This window comes from Volvox carteri, assembly GCF_000143455.1.
Source record: "Volvox carteri f. nagariensis unplaced genomic scaffold VOLCAscaffold_63, whole genome shotgun sequence".
In the NCBI taxonomy this organism is placed as follows: domain Eukaryota; kingdom Viridiplantae; phylum Chlorophyta; class Chlorophyceae; order Chlamydomonadales; family Volvocaceae; genus Volvox; species Volvox carteri.
The window spans coordinates 239851-249115 of NW_003307606.1; the positions used below are offsets into that span (position 1 = coordinate 239851).

The 9265-nt window shown below is 56.8% G+C and overlaps 1 protein-coding gene across 1 annotated transcript in view; it reads left to right on the top strand.

Moving 5' to 3' along the window:
* The window catches only part of VOLCADRAFT_119465 (uncharacterized protein), a gene marked incomplete at both ends in the record, with an annotated part of 11905 nt that extends 5087 nt beyond the window's left edge, over nt 1-6818 (top strand). Inside the window, 10 exons of the mRNA XM_002956586.1 lie at nt 895-1054; nt 1725-1819; nt 1989-2102; nt 2550-2681; nt 3289-3374; nt 4274-4478; nt 4962-5040; nt 5229-5314; nt 5549-5677; nt 6585-6818. Coding sequence (XP_002956632.1) covers nt 895-1054; nt 1725-1819; nt 1989-2102; nt 2550-2681; nt 3289-3374; nt 4274-4478; nt 4962-5040; nt 5229-5314; nt 5549-5677; nt 6585-6818 — 1320 coding nt within the window. The remainder of the gene's footprint in view (nt 1-894; nt 1055-1724; nt 1820-1988; nt 2103-2549; nt 2682-3288; nt 3375-4273; nt 4479-4961; nt 5041-5228; nt 5315-5548; nt 5678-6584) is intronic.
* Nucleotides 6819-9265: the final 2447 nt, after the last annotated feature.

Consider the following 9265-nt stretch of genomic DNA (forward strand, 5'->3'; position numbering starts at 1 on the left):
CTACCCACCTACCCACCTACCCACCTACCTACCTACCTACCTACCTACCTACCCACCTACCTACCTACCCACCTACCCACCTACCTACCTACCCACCTACCCACCTACCTACCTACCTACCTACCCACCTACCTACCTACCCACCTACCCACCTACCTACCTACCTACCTACCCACCTACCCACCTACCTACCTACCCACCTACCCACCTACCTACCTACCCACCTACCCACCTACCCACCTACCCACCTACCCACCTACCCACCTACCTACCTACCCACCTACCCACCTACCCACTTACCCACCTACCTACCTACCCACCTACCCACCTACCCACCTACCCACCTACCCACCTACCTACCTACCCACCTACCCACCTACCCACCTACCCACCTACCCACCTACCCACCTACCTACCTACCCACCTACCCACCTACCTACCTACCTACCTACCCACCTACCTACCTACCCACCTACCCACCTACCTACCTACCCACCTACCCACCTACCTACCTACCTACCTACCCACCTACCTACCTACCTTCGCACGTTCTGTTGTGCGCCCACTTCCCGGGCAACACCACACACACATCACTCCGCATTATACCCTGTGAGGATCAATCAACAAGCCAATTAAAGAAACCTCGATTCGTCCAGGAAGGAAGGGGGGATGGATGGAAGGCAGCTCCCCCGCCAACACCGTCACGATCGGTTTCCGCCTCATCATCCGGTGCTCTTCTGACCGCTCTACGACCTGCCTTTCATAACCTGACTTCGCATCATATGATCTTCATATACTTCCCCTCCCGCCCCCGGTCCCTCCCCCTCCCCTTCACTCGTTCGTGGTTCGTCTTCCCCCCCCCCTTCCCCTCCCCTCCCTCCACGCGCCTCACAGGTCACCTCTGCGGAGGGCTTCGGCAAGAGCCGGCTGTTCGCCATCCTGGACGACCTGGAGGCCAAGACGGCGCCCATCATGACTGCGGCCCGGGAGAGGCTGGCCAGGGAGAAGGGCGCCGCGGCGCTGGAGCCACACAACATCAGCTACGCGCTGGCGGGTGCGGGTGTCCGGAGTGGGGTGGGGTGGGGTGGGGTGGGGGATGGAGCGGGCTCTCCGGGTGTGGAGGGGCGCGCGGAGGGGTGCGTGTGTCATGTGTATAAGAACCGCCGGCGGTACATCCCGTGACGCCATGTCACCACCGCCAGCAGCAGCAGCAGCAGCAGCTGCAGCAATACAGACCGTGCTGCGGCACGTGCGGAGAGGCTGACGATTATTTCCCGTCTGTGGACCTGTTTACCTCTCTCCCACCCCGCACACAAACTCCCCTAACATCACCACCCCCGCCGCCACGGCGTCACCACTACCACTACCACTACGACTACCAGCCCCCTCTTCCTTTGATCGGATCTATCTGCTGCCGCAATGGGGGTTACGAGGACACATCAGCCCCCATTGGGGCATTGAAACGCTTTGAGCGGTGACTGGTACTAGTGGAGCTTGATTTACTTGCATTGGATGCAAGTATGTATGTATGTATGTATGTATGTATGTATGTATGTATGTATGTATGTATGTATGTATGTATGTATGTATGTATGTATGTATGTATTATATTTGTATGTATATTTGTATGTACGTACGTATGTATGTATGTGGGGCTGGGCCGCCTCATGAGACACGCGTGTGCCGAAACCCCCTCTCCCCCTCCCTAACCCTAACCCCTCCAGGCGACACGGAGAAGGCGCAGGACCCGTACTTCCCCTTCGAGCAGGCCGTGGATGTGTGGGCCCGGACATTTGCGGCGCTGGGAATTAAGTACATGGTGAGAGTGTCGTCACACTGCACTTCACTCCCCTCGCCTCCACTCCTTGTGCCACTCCGGTGCTCAGCTGTTGTCATGCCCACAATATTGCCGCCGTCCACACCATTTCCCCCCCCCCCAACACACACACACACAACCCCTTTGCTCCACCACCCCCCGCGCTCTGCAGGGCTCTACAATGACTTTGGATTTGTGCGACCGAGCTGGCAAGTACTCGAACGGCTTCTGCCACTGGCCGCAAGTGGCGTGGCGCCGACCTGACGGAACATTTGTGCCGGCTAAGGTAGTGCCGAGGGGGGGGGAGGAGGAGGAAGGGGGGGGGTGCGCGAGGAGGACGGAGGGGGAGGGGAGGAAGGGGCCCAAGGCGGGGGTGCTGGTGTGGGGGGGAGAGGATTGTCACCTCCTCGATCGCGTCATCCCCTCCTCACCCCCGGGGACCTTAAGGACACGTGAACATGCGGGTTCCATGGTGCCGCCTGTTGATGCGTTGACGCCGTGCCTCCCCTTCCCTCGTCCAGTGCCTGGAAGCAGTTTCTTGGACTTGGACTGCATGTGCTCCCCCTCCCTCTCCCCCACGCACCCGGAGCTCATTTCTGATTGAATATGATTGCATATAATGTTCTACCTCCCTCGTCGTTGTGTTTTTCTGTGACTTGGTTGCGTGTGATCCCCGCTCCCCCCCCTCCTCTTTATTTCCCCCGCAACCCCCGCATGCCGCTCCCCCCCCCAGGCCAACTTCACCAGCCTCGCCACCCCGAGCCAAGTGGGCAGTGGTCGCACTGCCCTGGCGACCCTACTTCACGAGGGCGGCCACGCGGCCCACTTTGCAAACATCGACCAGCCCAGCCCCTTCTTCAGCCAGGTGTGTGTGTAAAGAGGGGGGGGAGAACGGTGTGTGTGTATAGAGGGGGGAGGAGGGAGCAGGAGGCACTAGGCAGAGGAGGTTGCCCGGCAGCATTGGCAGCGTTGAGATTCGAACCTGGGTCTCGGGTATCCTCGGTGATTCGGAAAACCATATAACGAAACGGACGTCTGGGCCTCCAGGCCCCCTTCTCCTGCCTGGCTCGCGGCCCCCGGCTGATGGCTGATGGGTGCCCTCGGAGGTCGGGATGAAACCCTTCCTGCAGAAGCGCGTCCTAAACCCTCCTTGCAGTTTTCCGCTTATTTGCCCGCTCTGCCTGCTACTCTGCCTGCTACTCTGCCTGCTACTCTGCCTGCTACTCTGCCTGCTACTCTGCCTGCTACTCTGCCTGCTACTCTGCCTGCTACTCTGCCTGCTACTCTGCCTGCTACTCTGCCTGCTACTCTGCCTGCTACTCTGCCTGCTACTCTGCCTGCTACTCTGCCTGCTACTCTGCCTGCTACTCTGCCTGCTACTCTGCCTGCTACTCTGCCTGCTACTCTGCCTGCTACTCTGCCTGCTACTCTGCCTGCTACTGTATCTGTCTGTCTGTCTGTCTGTCTGTCAGGAACGAGCCCCCACCTCCGTGGCTTATGCGGAGACTCAGAGTATGTTTTTGGACGCCCTCATCCACGACGGCGCCTGGCTGGGCAGGTCGGTGCGTGTGTACGTGCCTCTGTGCTGTGTCTGTCTGTCTCTGCCTGCCTGTTTTATCTGTCTGTCTGTCAGTCTGTCTGTCTGTCTAAGACCGGTTGGGCGATTGTGCGGATTAGTAGGAAGCGAGGGGAGGGGGGAAGGCGGGAGAGAGGCCTGCAGCCCGTATACATGTATGTGTGCGTGTGCGTGTATGTGTGACACTGCTTCCTAGGAGGGGCAACGGGGGCGTCGGGGACGTGTTTTGCCGGAGGTGTGGTGCGGAGGGTGGACCGCATCTCCTTGCGATTGCTGGAGGTCCGGAGTCTTAGTACGTGCCACATCATCCCTTTACGGCTTGTTTACCTGTCTGTATGTCTGTATGTAGCGTTAAGAAAAGTAGGTAGGTATAGTAAGGTAGGTAGGTAGGTAGGTAGGTAGTCCTCCGCTGCACTACCCGAGCATTACATCATCATCATCATCATCATCATCATCATCATCATCGGCCCCCCCCCAACCTGGCCCCGACCAACCGGATTTAGAGGGCCACTGAAGGGGATTGTGATTCCAGTGCGCACACACAGGCAGCCCTCAAGGTTGCTCTGTCTGTCTGTCTGTCTGTCTGTCTGTCTATCTTCCAGAGGTCACACGGCCGTGGTTGGGTCGCGACGGTTGGTTCACCCCCACCCCCCCCACCCGCGCCACCACCACCACTCCCCTTGGCCCAACCTGAATGCGCTCCACACCCGCGCACCGCTTCACTCCTCTCCCCCCCCCAAACATGTTCGTCTTGTTGCTCACTGACATACATATTCACATACATCAATACTGACGTACATACATACTGGTATACATAACCCGCGAATCGGGTCACGTATTGACACATACGTACATACGTACACACGCACCCAACTGCACAGGTACGCCCTCAACCGTAACGGAGAGGTCATTCCCTGGCCTGTGATAGAGGAGGGACTTAAGGCCACACAGCCGTACGAAGTGTTTGCACTGCGCGGCATGCTGGCGGTGCCGTACTTTGAAAAAGCGCTGTACGAGCTACCCGAGAGCGAGCTGACCGTGGAACGATTATTATCGCTGGCGGATGAGGTGGAGCGCAAAGTGCAGGTACGTGCCGTACACACGTGTGCTTCCAGGAACCGCATAAGAACTGTTTTTGGTTGGTTCCGGAGCAGCGAATGCACCCGCTGTCGTACCTGGAGGAGCAGCCTTCACGGTCGGGATTGCTCTTGGGTTCAAGAGGCACAACTAGTGGTCAATGATCAGACCCCTCCCCCTCGCCCTCTTTCCCTTCCTTCCCCTCCTGCTGCTTTCAACGGTGTCGTATATCGTACGATACGTTACATGTTGTTGTACACTGACCGTCAGCCAGCAACATGTGTTCCCCCCAACGGTCACGCCCGAGGGCGGCCGTTGATGCTGGCCGCTGTTGCCGTACACTGTTCATGATTATGAGATACGGTTGCTTTGCTTGCCGTCCCCATGCCGCTGCGGATCCCGTGTTTTGGCCTCCCCCCCCTACCCCCCCACACACACAACCAGGCCCCACGCAACCCACCCTCCCACCTCCTCCTCTACCTCCCCCCGCAGGGCGGTCTGTCCCCTCGACCTCTGCTCAGTGTGCCGCACCCCCTGTCGGACGAGTCGTCCTGCTACTACCACGGATATGGTACGGCGGGGGAGGGGAGGGGAGGGTGCTTTCTGGCTCGCATCGGCATGCATGCTCCCTTGTCTTCCTGCCGTACTCTTGCTCGTACGTGTCATAATGTACTGTCATAACAGCCGGCGGTTATCTGTTGTCCCGATGCCGTTACTTGTTAACCCGCCCAACTCCCGCCCACCCATGGGTCCTTGAAGTGCTGGCGGAGATGGCAGTACGGCAAACCCGGGCATACTTCAAATCCAAGTACGGCAAAATCGTGGACAACCCTGCTATCGGAAAGGTTAGTGTGTGCGGCCCTGCCTCTGCGGCCCTATGTGTCTGTCTGTCTGTCTGTCTCCCGCCGGCTGCCCACTAGGTTGCTGAGCAAAAGAGACATGACTGTAGGGCCATAATGTGATGGGGCAACGGAGAACTCTTAGGACTCCTAAATAGGCACTTCTTCTATGAGTATACTACATGGCCGAGCAAACTCCCTGCCGTACGCCCTGTCGTGCACGCGGCGTTTGGCCATTAGGACCTCGTGGAGGGGTACTGGCGGCCCGGCAACGGCGCCGCCTTCCTGGACCTGGTTCTGGGGCTCACCGGCAAGCCCCTGGCGGCGGATGACTGGGTGCGGGATCTGGAGAAGCCTCTGGAGCAAGCGGTGGGTTTTGAGCGCGTCTTCAGCAGTGTGTACCACCTACCTACCTAGCTGGCTGTGGCTGAGACAGTGAGAGCGGCGCGTCTCTGGGCCGCGATGTGCTTTTTTGTGTGTGTATGTGTGTATTTATGTATGTATGTATGTGTGTTTGTTGAGCAGTCAGGGTGCGCGACGCTGAGTAACTGCCTTGTATAGCACCTGGCTGGAATGTGCTTACCTCGCTGCCCACATCCAACCGCATCCAACCAGCATTCCTTCCCGTCTGTACATCCGTATGCTTGTACCTCCGTGCTCCATGTCTCCGTGCGGCCACTGCACCGCCGCATTTGAACCACCTTGTGTTGCCCATGTTGCCCTGGCCCATATGTGTGTTAGCCCACATGCACTGCTCGGGTCCTTCAGTCGCGCGAACCCCCGGCATAGCGAGGACTGGAACCGTCTGGCCGCAAACCCACAGCCGCATCCCCCCCTCTTTCACACATTATATATGGAACGCAGGCCAGCTGTGACCCAACCCACCCACAGCTCTCCCCCTCAACCCAAACCCAAACCTGGCTAGTTAGTTCTTTACATATTTCTGGTGTATATGTCTGTCCTTGGCATGGCTTCATTGGTCCACATGGTTCGTCTTCCCCCCCAAACGTGCCCACCACACACAGCTCAACCCTCACCCTCACCCTCACCCTCACCCTCACCCTCACCCTCACCCTCACCCTCACCCTCACCCTCACCCTCACCCTCACCCTCACCCTCACCCTCACCCTCACCCTCACCCTCACCCTCACCCTCACCCTCACCCTCACCCTCACCCTCACCCTCACCCTCACCGCCCCGTTCATGTAGCGGATACTCCCACACTGATACCCAACATCACATCGCCTACGGTAACATCCATCCATCCGCTCTGCAGGTAAAGGAGGAGCACGCGGACTACGAGGCTGCTCTGGCCGCTGGTCCCGCATTGAAGGCGGGTGACGCCTTTGACCTGAACATGCACGTGCGGCTGGTGCATGGTGACGAGCTGCTTGCGGACAGCGAGGTGGACGGGGGCCTGGCGGCCGCGTGTGAGAAGTTCAAATCCTGGGTTGACTCCAAGTACTTGGCGGAAAAGCAGCAGGAGGATGCGGCGCCCATGACTGCCTGAACAGACAGCGACCATGCTGGAACATGAACAACTCCGCGGAGGGGGAGAGGGAATGGGGGGGGGGAGGAAGGGGAAGGGGAGGGGGGGGAAGAGGGCAAGAGGAAGATGGAAACCGGATGGAGATTAGGGTGAGATGATATGTGTGGGGGATAGGTCAATGAAGGTGTAGAAGAGAAGGGAAGGGAAGGGAAGGAGAAAAGAGAAAAGAGGAAGAGGCAGTGACGACGCGGTTGTCACTGCACGGTCAACGGTCACTGTGGTTCTTCGGCTGCATGGTTGGTTACCTGTTTTTACTAACTTCTATGGAAAGCGAGGTTCAGCCAATCGCTGGAGCCGCTATGCATATGCACGCCTGCCGCCGAACAGTTTTGCTGCAAGATAAAACAAAAGATAAAAGAAATTTTTTTACTATGGAGGCCAGGATGCCATCATCCGCATAACCTGGGCCGCAAGAATTCATGCTGCCGTGTCATGAGCGCCTGTTGATCAGAGCCCAGGCTGGAGGGTGCCTGATGGTGCCGGTGCGTGCGGCGACATCAGGTTGGTTGGCTGGCCGACTGGCTGCGCGGTGGTGCAGGGGTCTGCAGTGGCCTGACACCTCTTTGCTGGCTCTGCAACTTCCAGGCCCCCGTCACTGCTGTCTGTCTATCTGTCTGTGTCTGTCTGTCTGTCTGTCTGTCTGTCTGTCTGTCAACATTGTGTCTCACGATGAACTCGCATGCCGCGCAGATCTGAGTATTTCATTTATCTGAGAATTTCATTTAAAAGGTAATACAATTAGGGCTGGGAAAAACACCGTAATCCCATAAAATGGACCGTAATTGCGAAAGGTGTAATGCGCAACGCCGTAAATACCGAAATTTACGGTGGGTTCCGTGGTCCGACAAGCGGGCTTCCATGCTGGTTGGCCGTGTGGGGCTCCTGGTGTACATCTACTACAACTACCGTGTCCTTAACCGCAAGGCCCCTGTCAACAACAAGGATTGGGACCAGTTCCTGGACTGGTTGGACAGCCTGCCCCCACTGACAGTGGAGGGCCAGCAGCAGCGGGACCACCTTGATAACAGTGGAACTAAGACCCAAGTGCCGCTGCAGCAACAGAATGACACTGAGGAGGACGCCAGCAGCGATGATGACGAAATGCCCCTAGCGGCAATGCGCAGCCCAGGAGGCAGAGGCTGACACTGTTACGCACGTTCGGCCCGTATATATTAGGAGCATCATTCTTGGTTGAGGATTTAGCATATGGCATGATGGCATACAACAGATGCAGTACTCGATGCGCGCGCGGTGCTCCGGTTGAAATGTTTTCGCCTCATTCAGCATTTTTTGGCTGTCTTTTGTGATAATTTAATCATAGGTTAATGTGTAATAAGCTTTTTAAGACTATCCCGTAGCTCCAAGGGACGAAATGGCATGTTTTGAGGTGTGGTCGTCGGTATTGGCTCGCACGCTTACGGTCCGACCGTAATTTGGACCTTTTGGTAACCGTAATTGCATTACACCGTAAGGACCGTCATTTTACTGTGTTTTTGGGGGGTCACCGTAATTGCGAAAGGTGTAATGCGCAACTCCGTAAGGACCGTAACCGTAATTCCCAGCCCTAAATACAATCCAAACTATCGATCCACCAAAAGGATTTCCTTCACGTACATCTCTGCGCGAAGATGGCTTTCCGCGCCCCACAAAACACCTTCGGCTTCCCAGGCGCCCCCGGCGGCCTCAAAACGCATCCTCAACACACCATCGCGAATCCCATAATACCAACCACAACCATCAGCAATAATGATTTGTACGCTGATCAGCTCCGCCACAGACCGCAACTCTATGCCAACTGCTCCAGCAGGACTGCCAAACTGCAACTGTATACATATTTAAATTTGATAAGTTGTTGTTACAAAGTGGGAGGCTTCTGGACCACTTGCACACATTTGGATTGTCATATAAGGGATTGAACACCGTATAGCACCACCCACCATTACCACTCTGTTTTACTACGCCATACACCGCCGGCCGCCGCACCCGGCCCTCGCAAGTGTCCATAATAATGAGCTTATTTGTCCAAACGCGACATAGTTCCTCCATTTGCAGACCAGTGCCGTACAGCCTTCCCTGCGGGGTGATTTGCTGCACCGGGGCCGAGCCCTTCTCGGCTTCGAAAAAGCTGACTACACTAGTCGAAATGGGTTTTACCCCGAGATGACTATGCAGATTTGGTGAGATGCCTGATGGTGCAGATCCTTAAAGATCATCGGTGCACAATGCATCCTGCACTGCATAGAAAACCGATTTGCCGACCTCTGGTTGAGTGCAGAGGTCAGCAAATAAGGCGGGTCCTGCAGTCCATACCACAGTACCCGCAGCCGAAATTCGTCTTAAGGCCTCAGCTGCGGGTCCCTAATGACCAAAATTTGACCAAAATATGTGATTTGCAGCCTCTATTGCGA